Raw genomic sequence first — 27559 nt, forward strand, 5'->3', positions numbered from 1 at the left:
CTGGTGACCCTAGCCAATGGGGAGGCAAATCTGTCTCCATGATTTCCTTGCTAAATAAAGGAAGGAGAAAGCAGCTAAAGGAAAGACGACTTGCAAAGCCAACAGCAAGAGACTCCTCTATCCCGTCGTCGTCTTCCTCACTCTCTCCCCCTCCAATAATTCGTCTGCCTAGGAAACCTGCTGTGGTAGCCTTCTCCTTTTGCAGGGCTCCTGCTGGCCGGGCTTCCCAGTCTCTCCATTGCTATCCGTGCGTGTACCTGCGCCGTGTGTGGTGCGCGTGCAAGACCGGCCAGACGCAGCTTGACGACGATGGGGCGCGGCAAGATAGTGATCCGCCGGATCGACAACTCCACGAGCCGGCAGGTGACGTTCTCCAAACGGCGGAACGGGATCTTCAAGAAGGCAAGGGAGCTCGGCATCCTCTGTGATGCGGAGGTCGGACTGGTCATCTTCTCCAGCACCGGTCGGCTCTACGAATACGCCAGCACAAGGTTAGAATTGACTCCACGCAAATCACGCCCATATTTCGGTCTTCCACTTATGCTTCATTTTGATTCGGTTTCTCTAGAGACATGTTTGCTTTTAGCTCGTGAAGTTTTATTCTTTTTGGAAAACCATCTGTGCATACCTAACTTGAATCTCTTAGCTTGGATCCAATAGATTTCCCCAAGTTATCACATAGCAGCTGCCGCTAGCTAATCAATGGCTATAGAGTTTGATAATGCTTTGGCAGTGGTTTATTTGACCTCTCAAGTCAAAGGCCTTATTTAGTTCCAAATTTTTTGGTAAAATAGACATTGTAGCACTTTCGTTTGTATTTTACAAATATTGTCTAATTATAGACTAACTAGACTCAAAAGATTCATCTCGCAAATTAGTTATTTTTTTATTTATATTTAATGCTCCATTCATGTGCCGCAAGATTTGATGTAATGAGGAATCTAACAAATTTTGAAAAAAAATTTGGAACTAAACAAGACCTTAGCTACCATACAAAGTTTCTTCATGAAAATCTTGCCATCTTATGGGAGCTGCTCGTCGAATGAAGCAGATGTTGCACGAGTGAACACTATTTCTCTTCCTCTCGCAGCCCACAACACGGCTCACAGCGACACGCGGCCCACAACGCACCACCATTCCTCTCTCATCTCCATCTCTAGTAGCTCTCTCCCTAGCGATGGTGGGGATGGTGGTCGAGGGGGTTAAGGGCCCTGCGGCCAGTGGAGACGGCCAAACCAGGTCACGGCTTACCCTGGGCACACAAAGCTGAGAACCGAGAACCGCTGAAATATCGAGAACCGAACCAAAAATACCAAAACCAAATTTTTCGGTTCCTAATTTCTAGGAACCGAATTTACCGATATAAATTTAGCACTATACCTTAGGGAACCGAATTTACCGAAATGTGTTGAGTTTGAGTGCAGTTATATTATTAATACCACTATTTTAATCTAATATATTATATATATATGGTACTCTACTCATATTATCTTGTGGGCTTGTATATGTATGTATTTGGCACTACTATTCTTTATGAAATTATTTCCAAATTATGTCAAAATAGCTTTTGAACATGTTATTACATGTTCGTGCAATCAATTTGGTATTTTTCTATAAATACTGAAACCGAACCGAAAGTATCGAAACCGAATTTCCTCGGTACCGATTTTTCGAAGGAATCGATTGGTACCTAATTTCTGAGGAACCAAATAAATTTCTATGAGAATTGAGGTACTGAACCGAACCGAAGTACCGAATGCCCAGGGTGAGTCACGGCGGTGCTCGCCAGTGAGCGTGGCCGTAGAGGCAGTGGCGGGAGTGAGGGTGGTGAGGGGAAGAACAAGGCCGACGTGGGCGCAGTAGGATCTCGACAGAGCTTTGTGGTGACAGAGCTCCTATGAGACCCTACACCATGGGGGGTGCGGTGGGCAGCACCGAAGTCAAGGGCGGTGTTGAGCACGAGGAGGAGGCAAGTACAACTGCGAGCGCGAGGAAAGCCGCGCGGAAGATGAACAGTATCCCGGCTGGCGTGTGGATTGGGTCCGAATAGCAGATCCTAACACAGCCACTTTTTTCTCATATTCTCTGGCCTTTTGGTATATGCACCTAATATGTAATTTTTAGAGGAAGAGAACTAAAAATTCCTAAATTACACACTTTTGGACTTTTTTTAAAAAAATCCATTAGTGTTCTCTATTCACATCACTACATACGATGGAGGTGGTATATATTATTAGGATTGTAATTTGCTTAACCTCCAGCCTTAGGTTTGGGTTGATATCTTGCTATGGTGACTGGCGATGAGAGATATGGAAAAGGGCAAGGAGGTCGATTAGTGAGTTAGGTCATGTGCTCCGATCTATAGATGGTGGCTCATAGTAGCAAATCTACTAGTTACTAAAAGTCGAAAATGCGAAAAATAGAGAGAATGTAGAAGACTAGAGGATCTGCAATTTGGTCGATAGGCACAAAGAAGAGGGGGATTATGCCTGTCATACTCAGAAGCATTAGAGCAATGGTAGTGGTTAGACCGAACTATGTTGAGGTTGGTGGCATTAAGGTGAGAGTGAGGAATAAGGGTAGGAAAGAGTGGAAATATATTCATGTATTAGTAGGGAGATCTAAAGCTTATCATATGAAAATTTAAGGAATATTTTTTTGGAGGAATAAGTATAACATACTTTCGTGTACTCATCCTAGGTCTTGCACTCAATATGTTAGATATCGAAAGTATGGACGTAGCTCAGGCACCACTTGTGTGTACGTGTGCGCAAGCGATATTCATCCATAGTATTACTCATACATTTTATATGCATTATTGGTATATATATGGCATGTCTTTGTGCAGCATGAAGTCAGTGATTGATCGATATGGTCGAGCGAAGGAGGAGCAGCAGCTTGTAGCAAACCCCAACACAGAACTTAAGGTATGCCATTATAAGTGATATCAATATAACTTCACTAAATGTTGATCAATTGCGTCATGTTTTCTATAGTAACACTATGTTCTTGATTTTTCTTGTGTTTCCAAGAATTTCTATTGGCGGATTAGCAAATAAAGGTGGAAATAATGAGAGTGATAAATCATAACTAATGTACAACAAATCATTTAAATAAAATGTTTGGCACAAGATATATATATATATATATACTCTGACATCCTCGGTGTTAAGTATATGCATTTCATGAGCATCATCAGTTGCCATGCATGGTTGAGAATATTCTTGCACTTTTTTGCTCACTATGTCAAGTCTAGTAAATCTTTAAAGTGATTAAGAACAAGCTCCAAAACAACCTACACACATCAAATGCATATTGTTTCACCAACAAACTCAAAACAACCTTCAATCAACCTTACTAAGCAGTTGGTATCATATTCTCTACTGACATAAGGTTTAAAGTCTAAACTTGTCTAACTTGCATGGTTATTGAGATGCCATGTTCAAGGGCGAGTAATAACTTATTTCACTTAAACACTTAATCAAGTTTAAAGATGAAAGTTGAAGAACTAAACTCTAGCTTTAGTTTGGCATAGGTCTCCTTGAAGGCTAATAATGTCCTGACCAAGCCAAGTGAGTCAATATGAGTGGTACACTTAGATCGTAGGAAACTAGTTTGCGATGGAAGGTATAAATACACAAATGTCTGACCAAACATCTTTTGATTCTATGTGGAAACTTAGCAGGGGGTTGACCAAGATTTCTAGAGCCTCATTGCAAAAATATCCTAGCCTCATTTCAATTAGTTTAGTTATTTAAATTTGAAACTTTCATTTAGATAGATCAATGAGTTCTATTCTTGATTGTGAGAAAATAGAAGTTCGGAAGTTCGGAACCATAATCATGTGACTAAATCGTCCATCATTTAACTAGGACGGTTGTTCACCCCAACCAATCATCCAAGCAACTCAAAACTTTAGTGCCATGTGTTGTCACCCATCTAGCCTCTTGGCCACGTTGCACCCATGAGCACAGGGGAACGCTTTGTGTCTTGTACTGCCCCCATGTTCTGCTGAAAGGTCCTATTGGCTAGAGAGGGGTGAATAGCCTATTTAAAAATCTACAAACTCACTAGAGCAAAAGGTTAGTAAATAACAAAGCGAAGCTTTTTGCTCTAGCTCTAATGAGGTGTTTGCAGGCCACCGAACCAACAATTCTAGTTTGCTATAATCACTAGGCACACAAGAGTTATGTCACTACAAGCTACACTAGTGAACTATGCTACACAAGGCAAAGTAAGCAACTAAACTAATTACACTACTTTGCGGTAAGTAAAGGATAGGATGAGATATTTATACCGCCGTGTAGGGGATGAACCAATCACCAATATAAACAATCAAGCACCGAGAGAATGCCAATCAAACACAATTGAGACACCAATTTTTCTCTCGAGGTTCACATGCTTGTCGGCACGCTACGTTCCTGTTGTGTCGACCAACGCTTGGTGGTTTGGCGGCTAAGAGGTGTAGCACGAACCTCGTCCTCACTAGAACACCGCAAGACCCGACCCACAAGTGTGGTAACTCAATGAAACGAGCAATCCACTAGAGTTACCTTTCGGCTCTCCGCCAGGGAAGGTACAAGACCCCTCACAATCACTGGGAGATAGCCACGAACAATCACCAAAATGCTCCTCCGCTGCTCCAAGATGTCTAGGTGGCGGCAACCACCAAGAGTAACAAGAAAACCGCAGCTAGAACGATCCCCAAGTGCCACTAGATGCAATTACTCAAGCAAATGTACTTGGAATCACTCCCAATCTCACAAAGATGTGTGGGAGGTGTTTGCTTAGGCTCACAAGGATGTCAAGTATGCTAGAATGCCAAAGGGGTAAGCCCTAAGCCGGCCAACACGTATTTATAAGCCCCTCAAATAAATAGAGCCGTTGGCTCTTTCACTGGGCAAAACTCGGGATCACCGGACGCACTGCAGGTGAGGCACCGGACGCTGGAACAGAGCGTCCGGTGCTCCAAAAGCAGCCATGTGTCAGCTCTCTGAAACTCACGCGTCAAACTCTAACGGTCACTTGCAGAGCACCGGACGCGGTTAAGTTGGCACCGAACACGTCTGGTGCACACCGGTCTTAAACTCAAGGAGGTTCGCAAAATGCGTAGGGCACCGGACTCTCTTCACCGGATGCACCCTTAGCGTCCGGTCCCTTACCTAGAGAGGTTTGCAAAACACGCGGACACCGAACGCACACCACCGGACGCACCTTGAGCGTCCGGTGCTCTCAGTCAGAGACTCTTGCAGAAGTCAGGCAGCACCAGACGCACAAACAAGATCAAGCCCGCGTCCAGTGTCTGGCGTCCGGTGCCTAACCCTGGCTGAGCCAAGCACTACCTGCACACCGGACGCATAGACACAGCGTCCGGTGCCTCCACGGCCAGCGTCCGGTGTTGTCACCCATCTAGCCTCTTGGCCACGTTGCAACCATGAGCATAGGGGAACGCTTTGTGTCTTGTACTGCCCTCATGTTCTGCTGAAAGGTCCTAATACAGCTAGAGAGGGGTGAATAGCCTATTTAAAAATCTACAAACTCACTAGAGCAAAAGGTTAGTAAATAACAAAGCGAAGCTTTTTGCTCTAGCTCTAATGGGGTATTTGCAGGCCACCTAACCAACAATTCTAGTTTGCTATAATCACTAGGCACACAAGAGTTATGTCACTACAAGCTACACTAGTGAACTATGCTACACAAGGCAAAGTAAGCAACTAAACTAATTACACTACTTTGCGGTAAGTAAAGGATAGGATGAGATATTTATACCGCCGTGTAGGGGATGAACCAATCACCAATATAAACAATCAAGCACCGAGAGAATGTCAATGAAACACAATTGAGACACCAATTTTTCTCCCGAGGTTCACATGCTTGTCGGCACGCTACGTTCCCGTTGTGTCGACCAACGCTTGGTGGTTCGGCGGCTAAGAGGTGTAGCACGAACCTCGTCCCCACTAGAACACCGCAAGAACCGATCCACAAGTGAGGTAACTCAATGACACGAGCAATCCACTAAAGTTACCTTTCGGCTCTCCGCCGGGGAAGGTACAAGACCCCTCACAAGCACTGGGAGATAGCCACGAACAATCACCAAAATGCTCCTCCGCTGCTCCAAGATGTCTAGGTGGCGGCAACCACCAAGAGTAACAAGAAAACCGCAGCTAGAACGATCCCCAAGTGCCACTAGATGCAATCACTCAAGCAAATGTACTTGGAATCACTCCCAATCTCACAAAGATGTGTGGGAGGTGTTTGCTTAGGCTCACAAGGATGTCAAGTATGCTAGAATGCCAAAGGGGTAAGCCCTAAGCCGGCCAACACGTATTTATAAGCCCCTCAAATAAATAGAGCCGTTGGCTCTTTCACTGGGCAAAACTCGAGATCACCGGACGCACTGCAGGTGAGGCACCGGACGCTGGAACAGAGTGTCCGGTGCTCCAAAAGCAGCCATGTGTCAGCTCTTTGAAACTCACGCGTCAAACTCTAACGGTCACCTGCAGAGCACCGGACGCGGTTAAGTTGGCACCGAACACGTCTGGTGCACACCGGTCTTAAACTCAAGGAGGTTTGCAAAATGCGTAGGGCACCGGACTCTCTTCACCGGATGCACCCTTAGCGTCCGATCCCTTACCTAGAGAGGTTTGCAAAACACGCGGACACCGAACGCACACCACCGGACGCACCTTGAGCGTCCGGTGCTCTCAGTCAGAGACTCTTGCAGAAGTCAGGCAGCACCGGACGCACAAATAAGATCAAGCCCGCGTCCGGTGTCTGGCGTCTGGTGCCTAACCCTGGCTGAGCTAAGCACTACCTGCACACCGGACGCATAGACACAGCGTCCGGTGCCTCCACGGCCAGCGTCTGGTCCCGTGTCTTCTCCACATTTCCCACCGGCGCAATAGAAAATATGCACTTCATTTTCTCAAAAAGTGTCGAATCCCACCTCGCAAGCTCGGCGAGAGGGAGAGAGGAACCCAAACCCTCTCTACCCTTCAACCGCCACCTCCTTCTCAAAGTGTGCCAACACCACCAAGTGTGTACCAATAAGTGCACGTGTGTTAGCATTTTCACAATCATTTTCTTCGAAGGAGTTAAGTTAGCTCACTAGGTTCTAAATGCATGCACATGAACAATGACACCTAGTGGCACTTGATAACCGCTTAGTCAAAGAATTTTTCTCTTTATAGTACGGCTATCTATCCTAAATGTGATCACGCCCTCTATGGTGTCTTGATCACCAAAACCAAAACCCTAAGCAATACCTTTGCCTTGAACTCCATAGGGTTTTATTTTTCTCTTTCTTCTTTTCCAAGTTGATCACTTGATCATCTTGTGGTCATCACCATCATCACCATGATTATCTCTTGCTCCATCACTTGCCATGTACCAAGCTCATTAAGTCTACACACACTTAGTATAGAGGTTAGTACTTAGGGTTTCATCAATTATCCAAAACCAAACTAGGGCTTTCATCTGCACCCCAACACATCCATTATGTCACCATGCCATTCTCTCATAGCGTTTGTCTTCTTCCACTATTTTCTCTCACTAGCATTCATGGAGAGATTCCACGACAACCACTCCACCTTATCTCAAGCCCTCATAGCCATAGTTTTACCACACATTGAGTTTCATAATCAACCAAGCCTCATCAAAAACTACCACCAGTGAATACCTTCTCTAGTGGATCCTTGAGTAGGTAGCCACCATTGATGCCAGTGCTCGAGTTCATCTTGTATAGCTCAGTCATCCTATCCTTTTCCCTTGATAATCTTGTGTGGCCCCGTTATAAGCCTTGATGGAGTCACACTTACATAATCTTTTAGGTGGTTGTGACCTTTGTTACCATTGTCTCTACAATAGTACATGACTCCAAGCCCCACAAGTTGAAGGAACAATTCTAGGACTGTTGAAGCTTTGGAGTCACTGTTCAACCATACCTAAGACCTAGGTGTTCAACTTCTGCTTATGTATCCTTCGGTTGTCTAGATCTGCTACCAACCCAATTCCTACCTAGCCCTTTAATTGGATGCCTTAGATCTAGCCTCACCAAGAACACTAATGCAACTGGTGTGCTTGTGGGTGTACCACGGCACTACTACGACCACTAAAAGATCAAGTACGTTACAACTGACCTTGCTAATTACCCCGCCTTACAAACAGATAATATAAGCCTTTGTTCTCTTATCCAAATTGAACATTGAGTCATAGGTGTTGTCCTCCCAATTTTCCAATTGAAATACCAAATAGCTTGTAGTATGAGTCTTGTCGACCACCCTAACTAGACCGTTGAGCAGTTTTTAACCCTACACATCTTGTGTAACCAACATGGCATAGTTGAACCCTTAAGCTAAGCACTTCATGGAGTATTACACTATAAAACCTAGTCAACCAAGTTGAAGTAAATAAGAATTTGTCCTCTCCATCCTAGCCAACTTGTATCTTAAGTTATGAATCTCGATGTTCGCCAACTTGAATACCAAACAATCTTAGCCACGCATGGCTAATTCCTTATGTGTGTGTGCATTGGTTCAAACTATCATAGTCAAAGCCAATTGAAGTGCCCGAATATGCTTCCTCAAGCCTCTTCCACAACTTGTGTGTCATCTCCCAATATTTGATAGACGTGACGTGAGTACCTTGAGATAAAGAGAGTCATATATAACATTTAGATCTTGATCATTGAGTTGTAGCTTTTACTTCTCTCTTTGGGTTGGATCCTTCATAAAAGAGCACTACAAACTCCCTCTAAAAAACTCTCCAAGTCGTCCTTCCCATTGCCTTCAAATTGGCACACATCCTTCTCATAATAATTTGTGCCATAAAAGTTTGTCACATTGTTGCTTGCCATCTTTTACTCCAAGAGTTTGTTGGCACACCTCCTTCAAATTGGCACACTATTGCTTGCCATCTTTTACTCCAAGAGTTTGTTAAATCTTGATTTGACTGGTGACTTAGCTCTAATACCACTTGTAAGGATCATTGGAAGCCTAAAGGGGGTAAAAACCCTAACTAAAAATTCTTGCAACCACAAACACTAGGCAAACTTGTTAGACACATAGGATGCCCTAATAAGCACTACAAGCTAATGCAAGCCTAGGGTGATGGTAACCTACACAATTATAGTGATCAAGAATGTAAAATGTGTCACTAGTATTGATAAACTAGCTAGGTTTGCACTCTATGATGACAAGTCGTATTGTCACTACTCTATGAATTGAACAACACAAAGTACATTGCAAGAGAGAGTAATAAAATAAATACCACAAGAGGAACATGCAAGATATATCCATGTGGTTTAGTGACTTACTAGTCACTTACATCCATGTTGAGGTAAGCCTAAGGATCATCACTACTCTATCAAGCTCAACAACCCCGCAAGGTTGGCTTCGACATGAGTGTTTAATCTTGAGCCAGCTCGATCATGAAGCACCAAACCTCGATTCCACTAGAGTGGTCCTTTGCCTCTCCAGAGGGGATGAACCTAATGACTCCTCACAATCAACTGTGGAGCACCTCGCAATCTTCAATTGAGTGCTTCAACAGTAATAGCTAGTCCAAGCCATCTAAGTGGTAACAACCACCAAGAGTAACAAGAAACTAGTGCCACTAGATATTACTACCGCCATTCCATTTTAGACCAAACGCACTAGATCACTCCAATCTCACCAAGAATGCAATCACTAGCAAACAAATGTGAGTGGAGGTGTTTCTTGGAAGCCCAAGAGTTCTAGTTTCCCTAGCCACACACTATCCATAGCCTCTCTCTCTCTCTCAAGAAACTAGCCATTGGAAGCTTAGGGCAGCATTATCAGTGTCGCCGGAGACATCCGGTATGTCACTAGAGTCTACCACTAGGGCTGCTTTAATTGATACTGACACTATGTTAGAACTACCCATTGCAGCGCTCGAAACTCTGGTGCTTGCTCTCCGATCACATGATAGTTCTAGTGAATACAAACTCCCCATGCACACAAAAACATTGCATCTAATGTTGCACTCTAGTGGTATCACCGGAGAGTTCTGGTGACCTTTATGAAACTCCCATGCTCTTTTTTAGCACTATCATAGCTTAAGCTCTGGTGCCCCGCTCTCTATTAGCATCGCAAGTTAGGGTTTGTGTTGTTGTTTTCAACAAAGCTAGGTCAATGCTCTAACCTTCGGTGACCTAACCTCTAGTGGTCAACGAAGGGTTTTGATGGACGATCGAACCAAGATGATTACCACTCTAAGATCCTATGACCTAATTCTATGGTGACCAAAGAGCTCAAGTTAGGGTAAAAGCCATGAACTTCTTTTCTCAAACCTTTTAAAATGGCTAGCTCCAATAGGTCTTCCATGGGATGACCAACACCTTGAGCACTAGATAACTACATTAGCAATTAAATTGCCCCTCTTTATAACACAACTATCTATCATATCAACCTATACATTTGTCTTCTCTAATCATTACATGGCCGATGAAAGGCACGACCTATTGTTATACCTTTGTCTTGCATATCATCCATCATCTTCATCTCTTCACTTGTTGAGCTTTTGCACTCACAATCATCGACATCTTCATCACCATGGCCTTGTGCAACTCAGCTCTTTCTTGTGGATCAATCATCACCTTTTATGTCATGAATTTATCACTCCACAAATTCATTCAATTACCAAAACACAAACAAGTCTTTCACATATATAACACTAACTATAGGTGTGTCCAACCATATAAATTTGATCCACACTACATGCAAGCTATGTTATAAAAAGTTAAATCATCATTAAAGTAATCTCTAAAAGGATATAATTCTTTATTGTTCGTGTGTGTATATATATATATACGGCAGCGTTATTCTACACCCTAGGTGTAGAATATTATTCTACACCGCAAGTTAAATCTGAGTAGAAAAAATACTGAGCAGTACTGAAACGTCTAATACTAGACTCAGGACCACGAAATACTGAACAATACTGAAACGCGGATACTGGACGATACTGAATTCTGCTCAGTATAACAGTTTGGTGTAGAATAGTATTCTACACCTAGGGTGTAGAATAGCGCTTATATACAGTTTGGTGTAGAATAGTATTCTACACCTAGGATGTAGAATAGCGCTTATATATATATATATATATATATATATATATATATATATATATATATATATATATATATATATATATATATACTCGCATGTCTTCCCTCTAGTACAACACGGCCCATACAACCGATACAAAACCATACGTACAGATAATTCTTGGTAAATTGTCTGTAGAAATGAGAATTTTTCAACATATGGGTCAAGCAACAATGGTTTTTTTTTTTGAGAGAAACCGGAGCTTCATTAATCAATGACAGGATTACATTCACAGTTTATGATATCCATGAGACCAGGTGGGGTTAACAGCCACTCCGCCACTTGAGAGTCACGGGATACCAACCGAGTACAGGCATGTGCTAACATATTGCAGTTTCTGCTAATAAAACGAAAACTAAATTCTTCAAAGCTCCGACTAAACTCCTCCATCTGTGTGAGGAGGGCTGAAATCTCAGAGCGCTGGTGCGAACGGTTCTCCCATAAGCTAACAAGCACCTGACAATCAGTCTCAAGAATCAGGCGTCGCACACCTCTGTCCCGAGCCAGAGTCATTCCGTCACAACACGCTAAGGCCTCAGCAGTCAACACATTCAGACAATATTCATACCATTTAGCTGTGCCACCACACGTCCTTCCATCTTGGTCACGAAGAACCGCGCCAGAAGCCGCTGACCGGGTGCCGTCATAGAAGGCTGCATCAACATTGCACTTTACCCAGCCAGCAGCCGGCTGTTCCCAGGACTTCAGCTTACTTGCAGATAGTTTTTCTTTTACCGGGTGAAGCACCTGCCAGAGATCAAAGGCGGTGTCAATAGCCCATTGTGCTGCTACTTTCACTGGTCGCGGCTCCTCACCATGACGCCTGCTGTTTCGCGCCATCCATAATGCCCACATTCCACATAAGATCACCGCTGCATCTTTTGGAGGAACACATCCTGGATCAATCAAATCCCGAGCCCAGGTAAGTGGGTGCAAAGACGGAATTTTGACACCAGATAAGCTCTTCGTTTGATTCCAGAAAAATTTTGCTATCGTGCATTCTAATAGGACATGCTTCACTGACTCCTTATCATCACCACAGACATCACAATTTGCAGTGGGCTCAATGTGTCTGTGATTCAGGATGTCTTTGGCCGGGAGAAAGTCATTAACCACGCGCCACCAGAAGACACGGACTTTTGGCGGCACACATAATTTCCAGATTCGGGACCACGTAGTGTCACCAGATGAGGATGCTTGTGCCGCTTCCTGTTGCTGCCACTGCTCATCGAAGAGGAGCCTGTATGCCGAACGGACAGAGTATAAGCCATGCCTCTCTAATTCCCATGTCCATGAATCAGTTCCTGCACCTGTCACCGGCAAGCTTAGGATAGCCTGGGCATCAACATCAAAGAAGAGCTGTTTTACGAGCTCCTCATTCCAACTCCCACTCGGGGTCAAGAGGTCTGACACCAAATCGACCTGCAACTGAACTGGTGTAGTGATCGGTTTCCCATTGAAATGTCCAGGTAGCCAACGGTCCTGCCAAATTCTCGTTGTATTTCCATCACCGATCCGACGCACAAGCCCCTTGGACAGCACATCTCTGCCCGCCAAAATAGCCCTCCAAGTATGACTCGAGTGTTTCTTTCGACTGGCCTGCAGAAAATCCGAGTCATGAAAATACCTACCCTTCAACACACGAGCACACAGCGAGTCAGGGTTTTGGATCAGTCTCCACCCTTGTTTACCCAGCATGGCCAAGTTAAACAATCTCAAGTCTCTGAAGCCCATACCACCAGCAACTTTGGGTTTGGTCAGGAGTTCCCAACGCTGCCAATGTATGCGCCTACTGTCTGCCGAGCTCCCCCACCAGTAATTTGAAATTACCGATTTCATTTTCCGGCAGGTGTCCTTTGGGATCAAGAAGCAACTCATAGGATATGTCGGCACAGCCTGAGCAATAGACTTGATCAGCACCTCCCTGCCAGCACAGCTAGCTTCACGACCACTCCATGTTCCAACTAGATTCCTGATCCTAGTGGGCATAAATTCAAAGGTGTCTTTAGTTGAGCGGCCTAGGGTGGTCGGAAGGCCCAGATACTTCTCCGCCAAGGCCTCAGTTTCAATATGTAGAACTTCCTTCACCTCTTGCTTGCAGGTGTCATCACAATTTGCACCGAAGAAGATCGCTGATTTGTCTCTATTTACCAACTGTCCCGATCCTCTACTATATATATTCAGGATGTCTTGCAAACGTCTAGCCCCTCTGAGGGAGGCTTCTGAGAAAATAATGCAGTCGTCTGCAAATAGAAGGTGTGAGACCCACGGGGCATGGATTCCCACCCGCACTCCCCTGGATAAGTGCACCGGTCTAACTGCTCGCAGCAAGCAGGAGAGTCCTTCAGAGCACAACAGAAAAAGATATGGGGAGATTGGATCCCCTTGTCGAATCCCTCTTGACGGCTTAAAAGGAGTTGATAAAATCCCATTCATTCGTATTGAGAAGGATACCGATGTGACACATCTCATGACAGTATGCACAAACCTTTCAGCAAAGCCCAATTTCAGCATCATGCCTTGGAGGTAATTCCACTCTACTCGGTCGTAGGCCTTTGCCATATCGAGTTTAACTGCACATGCCCCCAATTTCCCTTTCTTCCGCTTGAGATAGTGAGTACATTCATAGGCAACAAGTACATTGTCCGTGATTAGGCGACCTGGCACAAACGCACTTTGTTCTGTAGAAATAATTTCATCTAAAAAGACTCGTAGTCTGTTAGCAAGTACTTTGGAGCACAGCTTATAAACCACATTGCATAGAGATATCGGCCGAAAATTCTTCAGATCCTGAGGATGTTTTACCTTTGGGATCAGCACAAGCGTTGTCTGGTTGATGGCCTCCGGAAGTTGACCACCATTCAGAAAATTCAGAACAGCTCTAGTCACACTTGGACCCACTGTGTCCCAGTGCGTTTGGTAGAATCCAGCTGTAAATCCGTCAGGACCAGGGGCCTTATGAGCACCCATCATAGACAGTGCCCGCACCACCTCCTCTTCTGAAAATGGGCTCTCCAGTGATTCATTCATCGCCTGAGTCACACGTTGCGGCACATGTGCCAGAATTTCATCTGGCAACAAGATCGGTTGGGCTGTGAATAGGTCCCCATAAAAATCTATGGCCATTGACTCTAATTCGGACTGCCCAGTGACCAGATCACCATTCACTGTCCTCAAGGCCGAAATGTGGTTGGTCTTCGCCCTTTCCTTCGCTTTCGCTTGGAAAAATTTGGTGTTCCTGTCACCATCTTTCAGCCAGGACAAACGTGAACGTTGCTTCTCCATTATTTCCTCCCTCGCTAGAAGTTCAGAAATACGAGTCATAATTTGTCTTTCTCGTCTAGACGGACCCGAGAAGATGGAGTAACTCCTCTCAATCTCTAGCTCACGACGTAGCTTGCTGAGCTCCTTCCTGACCGAGCCAAAGACAGAGTGATCCCATTCCTGGAAGGCCCATCGCATCCTCCCCAGCGAGGTTTGCAGCTCATCTAGATCCTCGATGTGATTAGCATCCCCCCAGGTATCTTTCACTAGCTGCAAGTAAGAGGGTTCTCTCCTCCACATGTTTTCATATTTAAAATTCTTCCCTCTCCTGCCCCTACCCCGCTTGGAACGATTGCACTCAATTACTAAGCAGCAATGATCAGACTCCGTTGTTTGCTCATGGTTTACCTTGATTTGCCTGAACAGATCCGCAAAAGTTGCGTTAGCAAAGGCTCTATCAAGTCTAACTTTGATGTTATGATTTCCTTCTTGACGGTTGTCCCAGGTGTACGGCAGCCCGGAGAAACCCAAGTCAAAAAAGCCACATGCAGACAGAGCATCACGAAAGCCATCCATCTGTCTTTCTGGCCGCTGCACTCCACCAAACTGCTCGTTAGCTTCTAGTATTTCATTGAAGTCCCCAGCACAAAGCCAGGGAGCATCACTTTGGACACTCAGAAAGTGCATGAGCTCCCAACTTCGATGCCGGTTTTCCTTCCTAGCTTCACCGTAGAACCCAGTGAAACGCCACTTATCTGCTCCTGACACTGGATCCACCACCATCACATCTATATGAAGCTTGTCGTACGTCTGCAGCTTCACACAGACCTCGTTCGTCCATAGTAGGGCTAGACCCCCACCACGGCCAAAGGTTCCAACCCCCACACCATTTTGGAAACCCAAGCTACTCCGCAAGCCTTGTACATCGTTGGAGAAGCGTCGAGTTTCTGAGAGAAAAACCACCACCGGGCGGTGTAGCTGTACCAAGCTACGCACTTCATGAACTGCCTCGGGCTGCCCAAGGCCCCGGCAGTTCAAACTTAAAAGTTTCATTGTGCCCGGCGGGGACTGCCGCCCGCAGTCGCCGCCGATAGCGCAAGTGTTTGAGAATTCGATCTCTTTTGCTTCTTTGGTGACACCTCCGAAGCGGTTGCTCCCAACTCTCCACCAGTCTTACCCAGTTGATTCACTCTCTCTGACACCAGTCCGGTTGGAGCCAAGCCTGACGTATCAATCACCGGGAGATTGAGGTCCTGCGATGATGAGCTACCTCCCGTGCCTTTTGCTTTCCTCTTCCTCAGCACAAAATGAGACTCAGCTTTCTTGCTCTGGAAAAGCTGAAGGCTTGCATCCGCATCCTTCCTGGTATCACAATCTGACTTTGAGGCTTTGTTCTTCAAATGTGAGAGAACCTCCTCCTCTTCCTCTCTCTCAACTCCATGGGCAGGGATCTTCGAGCGCAGGTCATCAGACCTTGGCACTGAGCCTTTTGAATTCTTTGAGCTGGTGGTTGACGAGCCACTACCAAAGGATTCTGCAGCAGCTTCATGGAAGCTTTGCGTTTTCTTTTTCCTCACTTCCGATGCCCTAAGTTTGATGTCATAGGGTAACTTGCCTAAGTCATTCCGGACTAATGGCTTATCACATTCCAACTCCGAGTGCCCCATGATGCCACAAGATAGGCAGAAGAACGGCAGCTTCTCATACTGCAGATCAAACCATTCCGGTTCAACATCTTTTTTTGTCCTCAGAAGCACACCTCTTCTCAGGGGTTTTGCCACTTCAACCGCCACTCGGGCACGTAGGTAGGCTCCACTAGCTTTGCCGTCTTTATCCACGTCCATCTTCTTTACCACGCCAACCAGGCCCATAGCACGTTCACCACGGTGCCTGTTCATCCAGCCTAGCGGAAGGTTCAAGAGCCGAACCCAGATATCCATTCGATCGAACCTGATTTCCGAAGGCTTGAGATTTTCGTCATAGGTTTGCAGCAGCAGAGCGTGCCGACCCACCATCCACGGCGAGCCACCAAACACCCGTTCCATGTCCTGCTCAAACTTGAATTCTGCGACAAAAGAGGTTCTCCTCCTTTTCACCAATTGACCTGACCTTCAGACCATAGGGATTCCCCCAGGCCGGCTTCATCGCACGAAAGATTGTGGTGGCGTGCACAGTCGTTGGTGAGAGGACCTTCCCGACCAACGCCCACTCCATCCGACCAGGGTCTTCAACATCTTCATCATCACTGAATTCCACGACGTCCTCCTCTTCTGCTGTCAGATTGAGGTTCTGAAGCAGATCGGCAACGTTCGCATCTGGATCAACCGGTAGTCCACTCCCGATCGGACGCAGATTCAGTAACGTTGCTTCAGTAAGTCACAACGTAACTTTAGCATCATCTGCTACGTTGCTTTGCCATCCAACGGTCTGTCGAGAATCTACTAGAGCTGAGGCTGCTGAAGGCCGGACGCGGACTCTATAATGCCACTTCACATGCTCGCTTGATTTACAAATACAAATGCCCTATTTAGTTGTGACTTTTTTTTTCAAAATATCTACTATAATATTTTTGTTTATATTTGATAATTATTGTCTAATTATTGACTAACCAAGCTTAAAAAATCCGTCTCGTAATTCCAGATGAACTGTGCAATTAGTTACTTTTTTATTATATTTAATTCTTCATGCATGTGCTGCAAGATTCGATGTGACGAAAAATCTTAGACCATTTTACAAAATAGTTCAGGAACTAAGACCTTGTTTAGTTCCAACTTTTTTTGCAAAATGGACACTGTAGCACGTTTGTATTTGACAAATATTGTCCAATCATAGACTAACTAGACTTGAAAATTCGTCTTGCAAATTATAATTAAACTATGTAATTAATTATTTTTTATCTATATTTAATACTTTATGCATGTGTCGTAAGATTCGATGTGATGGGGAATCTGAAAAAATTTTCGGGAACTAAACAAGGCCTAAACAAGACCAAATAGTTCACCCCAAAATCCAAAAACTTTTTAAGATTTTCCGTCACATCAAAATTTACGGACTATGCACTGAGCATTAAATATAGATAAAACTAATTACACAGTTTGACTATAACTTATAAGATGAATCTTTTAAGTCTAGTTAGTCTATGATTAAGTAATAAATGTTAAATACAAACGAAAGTGCTACAATATTAAATAAAAAAATTCAAGTCAGCCAAAAATTATGCAAAATTGCTTGATTCAGCGCAGGATGTCCATGAACACGAGCACGCTGTAGAAGCAGAGTAGAGCATCACAACTTGCCTATAAAATAATAATACTTTACGTTAGATTATTTGTCAGCCGTTAGATCTGTGTTGAACGGTGCATAGAGGTAGGAAAGTTACGCTGTGACTTTCCCAGAGGAAAGTCACTGAATCCATCTCCCTTCCGATCGCGGCCATGGCTTCTAATCGGAGGGAAGAAGGGATATGCGGTGTACAGACTGTAGACACACTGGTTCAAAATACCTTTTTTCACTAGATCCACTATGAAAAGACTAAATACACTTGTATTGTTGATTAAATCACGTGTGCTCGATCGACTGCACACCAAGTTCTCTGCAAAATCTGGATCATATGGTAATAAGAAGACTGAATAGTCCATTCCTAACTCTGAATTTAGTCTTCATGGTTGGTATCAAAAATACTATATATTCCACAAGACTTGGCGCGTGTATCTACGCAATATCATAGCCAATAAAGGGAAATTCCAATGGAATACCATATAAATGGAGAAACTGCTCACTTGAATTGAAATCCAAATGGGTTTCATACCTATATACATCAATCCTCACCCCTAAGACTAATCATTATGTACCCAGGTCAGCCCACCAAGAACAGTTATTTGGGTCATGTCTCAGCATCCCATGACTCACACCATGAGAAGGCAAAACAGCACATAGCCTGTCAGAACCTAGATAGGGCAAGACTGTACATACTTGGACTTTTGATAATTGCCATTGTTTGCTACATAAGCTGAGAGAAATTTAACCAAAAAATTAGGCCAAGGTTTACAGCTTAGATAGGGTAGGAATGCCAATTTTTTTCTCCCATTCATCATACCATCTCTTTTAGAACTAAAACTGAAGCCACTCCAACGAATTGCTTAGCCATCTTTTGATAGGTCTAGTTCGATAGAATATGCCATCTTTTGTAGGACCAGAGTATGCCCTTCTGTAACTCTGGAACTGCTTAGCCAGCTCTGAAGATTCTCAGAAAACAAAGGTCTACATCAAAGTCATCCTGACATATGCTATTTATAGAGAAGATAAAATACCAAGCAAATATGCAGGATTGCATTAGTTTGTATGTAGGAGTATTTCCTCTGTGAATATCCAAATGGTCAAGTTTTTATATACTTTGTCCCATTAACAAAAGTATACACCTAATACAGTCAAATTTCATTTGCAAAATAGAAAACAATGTACAGTAGGATTTATGGGTTGAAAAAAAGTGACTGCAAATGTGTAATTAATACATACTGGTAGTCTGAACATTAAGAGCAATACAAGGAAACCTTCTGAAGCACAATACAGATGGTTCATATGCCAAAAGCAGACTTCCAAGCAAATCCACAATACAGATGGTTCATATGCCAAAAGCAGCCCTCCAAGCAAATCCCTTTTACTAGAGGAAGCGAAAACCTCACAGGTTCATTTGAACCCTGAAATACAAACATCCTGAGACAGAAGTGATAGGAGATACGGAAAGACACAGCAGTGGTCAGCAGGAAACACAGGTACCTGGTCTAAGCTCCCATAATCCCATCCTCTGAACTGAAAAGATCTTAAGATCAGCAGCCAATATATTCTCCAATCCATACTCCAAGAGGGTGAGTCATGCATGAATCCTTCTTAGTTTATATTGAACCTTTAAAGAATATTATAGCCTTTAACTAAAGCCTAAAAAGGTTGAAACCATCATCAGTTTCATCATAAGCTTGTTCCAGCAAGTTCATCACCAATCCCTGACTTGTTCTGTTTCGTCCTTCAAGCACATGCGCCATTAGGATTTCACATGATCTGGGACTGATTTAGCTCCATTGAGACATCAGCACTTTGTATGTGAGAAGTGTAGAGAACAGTAAAGAATTATATAATCATAGCCTGCCAACACAAGATGAAGAGGTTTTGTATTTGCCTTAATTGCTTTCATACAATCATTGTTTCTCACTAATTCCCATCTTGTGATTTTGTATAATATATCATTTCTTGAATCAAACAATTGCATGCCAACACATCTACTTCAGTTATTTCATAAAGGCATACAATTTACTCTGCCGAAAGTTCCATGGCGCTTAGCAACTTTTTATATCAACAATACCTTTTGGATTCTCTGGATGTGGCATTACTTAACTGTGCTTTCACATTCAATAGTTCTGGCAAAGGGAGGCAACAAGCTTGAGACAACAACTGCACAACTTGCAAGAAAATCATCGGTACGTCACAAAACCCTGCAAGTTTTATAGATGTGTCATTCAGAAAATTTGCCAAATGTAAAAAAGATCAATAAAAGAATTGTCAGCATGAACATAAATGCAACAGTTCAGAAACACATATGAATTTGTTTAAACAAGGAAGAAAATCCATTCTGTTTTTTTAAGAAAAACATACAAAGAAGTTTAAAACAATAACAAATCTGCACTGCTGACACAACCTAAGGACCATGAGGTAACTAGAACACCTCCAACCCTGAACTTGTGCAGAGTGCATGAATTAGTATAGCAATATGTGAGAATAAATATAGCATACAAAATGCATAAGAACAGAACCTAGTTTAAGGACGTGATACTGACGCCACAGGATAATGCATGGCTTATGCAGACATCAGTTTTCACAAACAAGAGATGTAAAAGGATGCAAAGATTTGTGACTTCATGGCAAACCATTTATCAATAGAAAAGTGTAATTTAAACAAGAGATAGCAGATAGACACCATCATTTTACTTATTTATATTTATTTTAATTTTTTGCCTAGTAGTTTTTGAGCACTCTGATTTGTAATCACTTTATTCCAAGCAACAGTACTAAAGGCATCCGAAGTGTAGGATGATGTGATTTAACCCAAAAGGCTTAGAACCAGACCTTTAGCTTGAGACCTGGCATCAACAAATAAAGAAATCATGAGCAAAGGCAGGAAACTCGGGCTCTCCCACAGGCGGGCAGAGGCCAGGGGCCTTCCACCATCCAATCAGTTCTCCTCGGATTCCAATCCAATCTCCCAATCAGTGATAAATAGACGGTCGGATGAGATCTCGAACGTTGTCCCTACCTAGCAGCCTCCCACAGGAGACGGAGGCAGCTGCCTTGCGCTGCAGGCGGCAGAAAGGGTCTCCTACAGTCCCACCGATGGCGACAATGGCCACACACGAGTAGATGGGCAGAAGCCTCACGCTGCAGATGGCAGCGGCGCTGTGAGCAGGGCGCTAGGCGATGGGGGAGACAGCAGCAGAGCGAAAGAGGTTGCCTGTGATTTTTTTTATTTCCATGTGGGTCCCACTTTTTAGGGGCTCCCTTGGCCTCAATCATAACAGATGATGCCCTTATCTGACATGGGCCTCACTTTAAGGCCCTTGGGGCATATATAGCAAGAAGCTGAATCCTTAAAAACGAACACGATATGATCAAGCAACAAGACCCTACTACATTAAAATACAGTCAAAATTGAAACATAAAAAGTAAGTAAAATGAATTCACTGACTGTAGGCAGTTGATGGGACAAGATCTTTCCGGATTAGGTGTCAAGGGACTTCAAAATCTAGAAAATCAGCTAGAGATGAGCGTTCGTTGCATCCGGACAAAAAAGGTAACCATGCTAATCATTTTTTATCCTTCATAAGATTGCCTCATCCAAAAATAAAACTGAGGATCATGGTTATTACTTTCAGGACCAACTCCTGGTTGATGAAATTCACGAACTGAATCGAAAGGTTCTGGAACACTCCACTATTCCTATGAAATATGATGTCTTTGAGTGGACTTCAGCAAGCTCATTCTGAACTGGCTCATTTGTAGGGAAGTCTCATCCAACAAGACAACATGGAATTACACAGAAAGGTCAACCTAATTCGCCAGGAAAATGCCGAATTATACAAGGTATTTGATAAAGACATACAATTTTTCAGGATATACGTCCTATCACATGATTTGTTTCTATGCCCAGCTCTATGAGAAAGAAGCAGCAGGTGAAGTCAACCGAGATTCAACAACTCCATACAACTTTGCAGTTGCAGAGAATGCCAACATTCCTATCCATCTTGAGCTTAATACTACACCGCAAGAACATGATGTTGAGCCACCTGCGGCTCCTAAATTAGGGTAACCCTGCTTTTTCTGCATAGGACCTATTGACTCTGTTCTTAGTTCTTTAGTGGCATCCATTTAAGATTATATAAAAACTTGCAGGTTGCAACTAAATCCATGAAGACATGCAGTATGACATTGCTTTTGTTCTCATTGTCCTTGAAGACTGGAACTTGAAGCAGCCAGAAATGATTGCTTGTAACGGGGCTAAACACATAGCAAGACAAATAAAGTATACATGCCACAGACTATTGGCAATGGTAGTATAAATCTATCTCAAATAACATGCATTGTATTGAAACTTGAAAGTTTATCCAGCAAATGGTGGTATAAATCTATCTCAAACAAATCTATGCAGCAATGGTTTGTCTTTTCACACATTATGTAAGTTTGTTTGACCAAAATGGGTATGTAACAGGTACAAATTTCCAGGTGAACTTATTTACAAAAAGAATAGTGTCTCCAGAAAACTGAGCTGCTGCTTATCTTGAAAGTTGTGTGTGGCCGAAGAGCAGAAATGTTTTTTTTTCATTTTATCTATGCATTTATTCTAGAATAAAGGAGTACAATAAAAAGGGATCCAAAAAAATATATGGATGTTCACTAATCATTTTGTCATTTGTGAAAGTACAATAACAGTTTAGCCAAATACAGAGAATAAAAGGAAGCAACGAATTGCCATATGAATGTTACAGAGAACCATGTTGATGCGGTCAGAATATGGAAGCTCCTTTTTATTGACCAGTAAACAATAACACAACTTTCAGTGTTTAATAGGAGCAATCAAGTAACTTACGTTTTTCTTGCAAGTTATGCAGTTGCTGCCTCTAGCTTGCCGCCTCCACTTGCAGCAACTGTCAGAAAAGGGGAGGAAAAATGTCAAATCAAAGGCTTCCAGCCTATTAATTCAATAGCATTAGCTGCTAATACCATTAGCAGCAATAAATTGCAATATACCCAACAGGGCGGCTCAAAGTACCACAGACCAATCTTTTACTTAGCACATAAAGAATTTGCACTGAAGTTGGTGCAGTCTTCCCTTCATATATTTAGATTTTGTAAAAGTTGCTATTCAACCGAAAGTAAAACTTAAAAAAAACCAGTTACTTACTAGACCATACAAACAATACAGACTAGTTGCATTTCGCGCTGCTGCAGAAACCTGAAACTATAAATGATGAGACGGTAGTGCCTAATTACAGAGGAACTTAGTCCTAGTATATTGCTAGGTTTCATCAGTATTCTGGTATCCATTAACAGCTACTAAAACAAGCAAACTCATGTGCATTGTTCAAACAGCAGAGAACACAAAATCCACCAAGGTCAACACAAACTCTCAACTCCATTAAATCAAAACAAAAAAAACTACAGACCAAATATAATAATAGGAAGAAATGCCATCAGTCCTCATAAAACTTCTATAACAGTATTAATTTCATGGTTATTCGGAAACCCACCAAAGGGCAATTTGGAAGCTAACTCAGTTATGAGACAATGAAGAATCATGATTCAGAGCCATCCAAGAATGCTGACATGGTACAAATAGAACCCTACCATGACTACAACATACCAGGTATGGAAGAACTTTAGGGTCACATATAGCATTACAAAAGCTTAAGTCAAAAGTAGCCCTGGAAAGAGTGCAAAAAAGGGAAAAGGGACAAAAAACTAGGTAATTCTGGCATTTGAGACTGACAAACCACAGTGCAAGCAGCTGCAATGCATACTTGGGTTTGTCATTGCATCACACAAATGTTATGTGCGGGGGAGGGGGAGGCTGTTCGTTGGTGGCCATCGACAATCTAGGGAAGGCCAAACCGACAGCATAAGCAGACCTGCCTAAAGAAGAAAAGGGACCCAGCTGTGCGCAGGTGGTCATCAGCAATTCAGGGAAGTCCAAACTGAATGCAGAGGCAGACCTTTACATTGTGTTGGAAGGAATCTAAATTTGGTGTCATTCCATGGCATCATCTGTCAATTACAGAATGAAATGTGTGGTAAGATAGATGATCTAACGCTCTCTGCTACTGGTGTATGCCTACTATTTTTAGTTAGATATGGTTAGAAGATAGATGGCAAAAAAAAGGACTTAGCTCTTCTATTTTGTACCAAATCCGCTCAGTTTTATATAATATATGACAACATTTACTGAACCTTCAGCAGCCAGAAAACAGTACTATTAAATATAATGAATTATGCTCCTTGATGAATCTTCTTTTAAGACAATCCACTAATCCAGTACAAGCATTACTGTACGCTTTATTGCATTGATATATTCAGCTCCACAAATCGAGGACAGGAGTGAATATAGTTCACTCAAGTGGATTGCAAAGAGCCAATCAAACTTGATTTGTAGTATAGTAGTAATTAGTAAAGTAGTAATATGTATCTAACAAAGAAAAACACATCAAAATAAAAAACCATGATTATCCCATCTTAAGGACACCAAGTCATGCAGGTAAGACAAGAAAACTATTTCCCAACACGCTACTTGAGCTCACAATTAGCCAAGCTTGATCCTAGAGAAGGTACAGTGACCCTTTTTTATATAAGATAAGAAAGCACTGCAACTTCGATATGATGTCCATACTCCAGTCCTAATGGTTTTCAATGATTCATTAGTCGCAGCGCAAAGCCTCTATGCAATTTCAGCTTCCCTTACTCAGCAGCCAATATAGACTTAGCAAACAATAGTAGATCGCAAGATCACAGCTGGCAAAGACCTGAAAAACTAGCTGCCTTCATGAGATTCGTGCTAGTACATAAAAACGGTAGTTCATTGACCGCTCTCTCCCCCTCTGCCTGGTACCACCGAGACAGCTACTACACGTGACTACAAACCACAACCAATTCATCTCAATGTTCTTTTGTTAACATGAAAAGTTATTGGCCCCTAAGAAACATTTTTTATGTCATTGTTATTGGTCAAAGTTTCTTGCTGGACTGTGCTAAATAAGGTTGCAATTTTGTAGGGTCAAATAACATGTTCTCTCATCTAGATATAACGAATGTTTTGTACTGTTTTCCTGTTCCTTTTTGCCCTCGTTATTGTGATTCTAGGCATTCTGCTTTTGCAAGCAACATAATTTCTAAGTTTATCAGTCAAAGTTCGAACTCCTTGCAAGATTCCTTATTTCTTTTTGTCAACCTATTCAGCCGAGCTTCGATGAGCAGAACTCAACCTTAATAAAGCTTAGCCAAGCCAAGACTATGATAGTAAGATCCATACCAGGTTCAAAAGGTTGACTTCCAAACCTTGGCTCACTCGAGCTCAGCCAAAGATAGCACTAGACACAGGTGCTGCAGCGAGTGCAAACAATGTTTAGGGGGTGTTTAGTTCCAAAAAAATGCAAAATGCAAAATGTCAACTATTTTGGAATGGTAGATTGCAAAATGCCAAAATTTTTAGGGTCATGTTTAGTTCCATCCAAAATGCAGAATTTATTGTCTCATGAGAGACTCTTGAGGATCATTTTGGGTTTTTTTGGTCTCTTGAGGCCAAAATCCAAAATGGAGAATAACCACCTTTTTGCCAAAAAAATTTGCATGGTGTTTAGTTCCATTTTGCTAAATGATGGACCAAAACCCAAATTTTTTTGGGAAAAAAGGGGAACTAAACACCCCCTTACTTTACCAAGACTTCTCGTCATCATATGAATGAGGCCAGTTTAGTATCTCATTAAGTCATTATACACATTCATTTTATGATTTACTCATGGTAAAACAAAAGAAAAGTCCAGAAGGCTTTAGGTGAATAATATATGTCTTGTGGCTTAGCAGTGAGGACCTGCTGTTTTGATTTTTATCAATATAGCACTATGAATGCCCTTGGTTATACAAATCAAAATTAACCACAAAGCTCTACAAACCTTATCATTTGAAGCATGACATTGATTCAAAAGTAAAACAAAACCAAAATGAACCCATGACAGTAATCCTCAGAAGAATCTACAAGTAGCACCGTACCTAATAAATTAATGTGAAGTACTTCTGAAGACATACTAGTATCATTTTCATAAATCCAATATACATGATCACAAACAGGTTATTCCTTAAAAATTTAAGTAATGTGATAACATATTTCGCATGGTGAAAGTCATGGGCTGGCAAAATAAAGGTGGAAACTTATGGATTATATGGCATCCAAGCATGTGTCATGTCCTTACAAATGACTCTAGTTTATATTTTCAACAAACTAATTTATCACATTTTACATCATTCAATATTGGTGCAATATTATGAATTTTTGAACTGCCAACTGCCATGCTTATGCATGCACCTCCATGAACATATATAGCAAACCTACTAAACAAACAAAAGCACCTCAAGGTACTGGATAATATACGCATTGATCACTGCCAATGAAAGAATATCTTAATGTTCTCATAGAGTAACCCATCCAGTGAGGTGTATCTTCCAATAGCACTTGCTGTGTGTTAAATCACACATGCACAGTGCACCACAGGGAGAGGAAATTGTTAAATTTCAGCAGCATGTACCAACACATAAACAAGATGCAAGATGTGTGCAAAAACAAGTACATAACATATTTGCATACTCACACATTGCTGTGGAGAGAAGGGAGGATTGAATTTTTAGTGGTATATAGCAGCACACACCATGCCACATGTTATTTGTACACAAGTACTATCCACACTGAGACATGACTCATCAAAGCACTCACGACTAGAATTGGTCACCTTTCCTAACCCACAGTTTGCAAAAGGAAAACAAGCTGTAAAAAACAATGCATTTACATGGATTAATCAGAAACAAATATCATCTACCGTGCCGAATTTGAAGAGGTATCCACAATCACTGGAAACTAAGGAATCCAACAACAAAATAACACCGTAAGCTCTCCTGACATCATACCACAGCCCAAAACCTTCAATGTCCACGCACGCTGACCAGTGACCAGCATATAACTCACAAAACTAAAAAAACAACAAATAGATCTGATTCGAGCTCACTTCTAGCCTCCAAAATCTAGGATTCACGCATGCCAGGATAAAGCAATATGCTCGTAATTTTATGCTGCGACACAACTAGATTAACTTCAAACACGGGTGACAAAATAGTACGCACAACTGTACACGACCACAACTTACTCGATACTACCAAGCCCTTAACGGTGAACGATAGCAAGCAAATTAGAAGATCAAAACAGATTTCTCACCTGAGACGCCGGCGTGGAGGTCGAGCTCGAAACCCTAAAGGCTATATGAACGGGATAGACAGGCGATGCCAAACCCCGAAACTACGCAGAACGAAGCGAGGGGGTGTCAAAGGGAGAAGCGAACGGGGAAGCAACGGCACACGTCTGCGGCAAGCCCGATCTGTGGAATCGGATCGGCCATGCATGGCATGAGCTGTGGACGCAACAAAGGGGGCGGCTCCCACTGCCACGGGACAGTAAAGCATGCCAGATCGGTGAAATCCAGGAGCAGGGAGAGGCGCGGGGGAGATGGAGCAGGCGGCGAGCGGCGGCGCGCGAGAGACTCTAACCTGGATTTGGATTCGTCGAGGGCGCAAGGGGCCTGGCGGGGGTGTGGCTGGTGTATAGAGAGAGTGGGGATGGTGGGTGAGAGGAGGAGCTGGTGCGATTTTGGGGAGTAAAAAATGGTGCGGACGAGCGGTGCGCCGCCCGGCCACGTCGCCCTGGCGCGATTTCCAAAGGGGACGCTGCCGCTGTGCTGCGTGCACCCCGACAGGTGTACCTCCGCCTCCGCCGATCGGGAGCAGGAGGGCTGCGAGGCGACGCGACACGGCTGCCTTTTGCGGGGTGTCGCCGGAACCGAGCATGTGAACCACCGTGCGCGACTGTGCGACCT

At 43.0% G+C, this 27559-nt stretch overlaps 1 protein-coding gene and 1 long non-coding RNA gene across 7 annotated transcripts; one reads left to right on the forward strand and one right to left on the reverse strand.

Moving 5' to 3' along the window:
• Positions 1–22103, forward strand: LOC8057478 (MADS-box transcription factor 27). 3 transcript variants are annotated; one of them, XM_021463843.1, is made up of 8 exons: positions 3–491; positions 2849–2927; positions 19800–19861; positions 21129–21228; positions 21311–21352; positions 21438–21518; positions 21586–21740; positions 21828–22103. In XM_021463843.1, the coding sequence occupies exons 1-8, from the start codon at positions 310–312 to the stop codon at positions 21844–21846; spliced, it is 720 nt and encodes a 239-aa protein (XP_021319518.1). In that variant the 5' UTR covers positions 3–309; the 3' UTR covers positions 21847–22103. The 3 variants fall into 3 exon arrangements, 2 of the variants coding, with proteins under 2 accessions (XP_021319518.1, XP_021319519.1); XM_021463844.1 differs by lacking the exons at positions 3–491; positions 2849–2927 and adding an exon at positions 13039–14646; XR_002454336.1 differs by lacking the exons at positions 21586–21740; positions 21828–22103 and having other exon boundaries at positions 1–491; positions 21129–21352; positions 21438–21495.
• LOC110436556 lies at positions 17690–27422 on the reverse strand. 4 transcript variants are annotated; one of them, XR_002454340.1, is made up of 4 exons: positions 26905–27352; positions 22522–22579; positions 18906–19876; positions 17690–18625 (listed from the first exon to the last, which is right to left on the reverse strand). It is a non-coding gene; the product is annotated as an uncharacterized LOC110436556 (long non-coding RNA). The 4 variants fall into 4 exon arrangements; XR_002454338.1 differs by adding an exon at positions 24955–25025 and having other exon boundaries at positions 18150–19876; positions 26905–27422; XR_002454339.1 differs by having other exon boundaries at positions 18150–19087; positions 19167–19876; positions 26905–27349.

This window comes from Sorghum bicolor, chromosome 6 (genome assembly GCF_000003195.3).
Source record: "Sorghum bicolor cultivar BTx623 chromosome 6, Sorghum_bicolor_NCBIv3, whole genome shotgun sequence".
NCBI lineage: Eukaryota > Viridiplantae > Streptophyta > Magnoliopsida > Poales > Poaceae > Sorghum > Sorghum bicolor.

Excerpts from the sequence above, each read along its gene's own strand:
- LOC8057478 (XM_021463843.1), top strand. The coding sequence starts at position 310 with ATGGGGCGCGGCAAGATAGTGATCCGCCGGATCGACAACTCCACGAGC. Across the intron at positions 492-2,848 it reads TACGAATACGCCAGCACAAG|CATGAAGTCAGTGATTGATC; the intron begins GTTAGAATTGAC and ends GTCTTTGTGCAG. Across the intron at positions 2,928-19,799 it reads ACCCCAACACAGAACTTAAG|TTCTGGCAAAGGGAGGCAAC; the intron begins GTATGCCATTAT and ends CACATTCAATAG.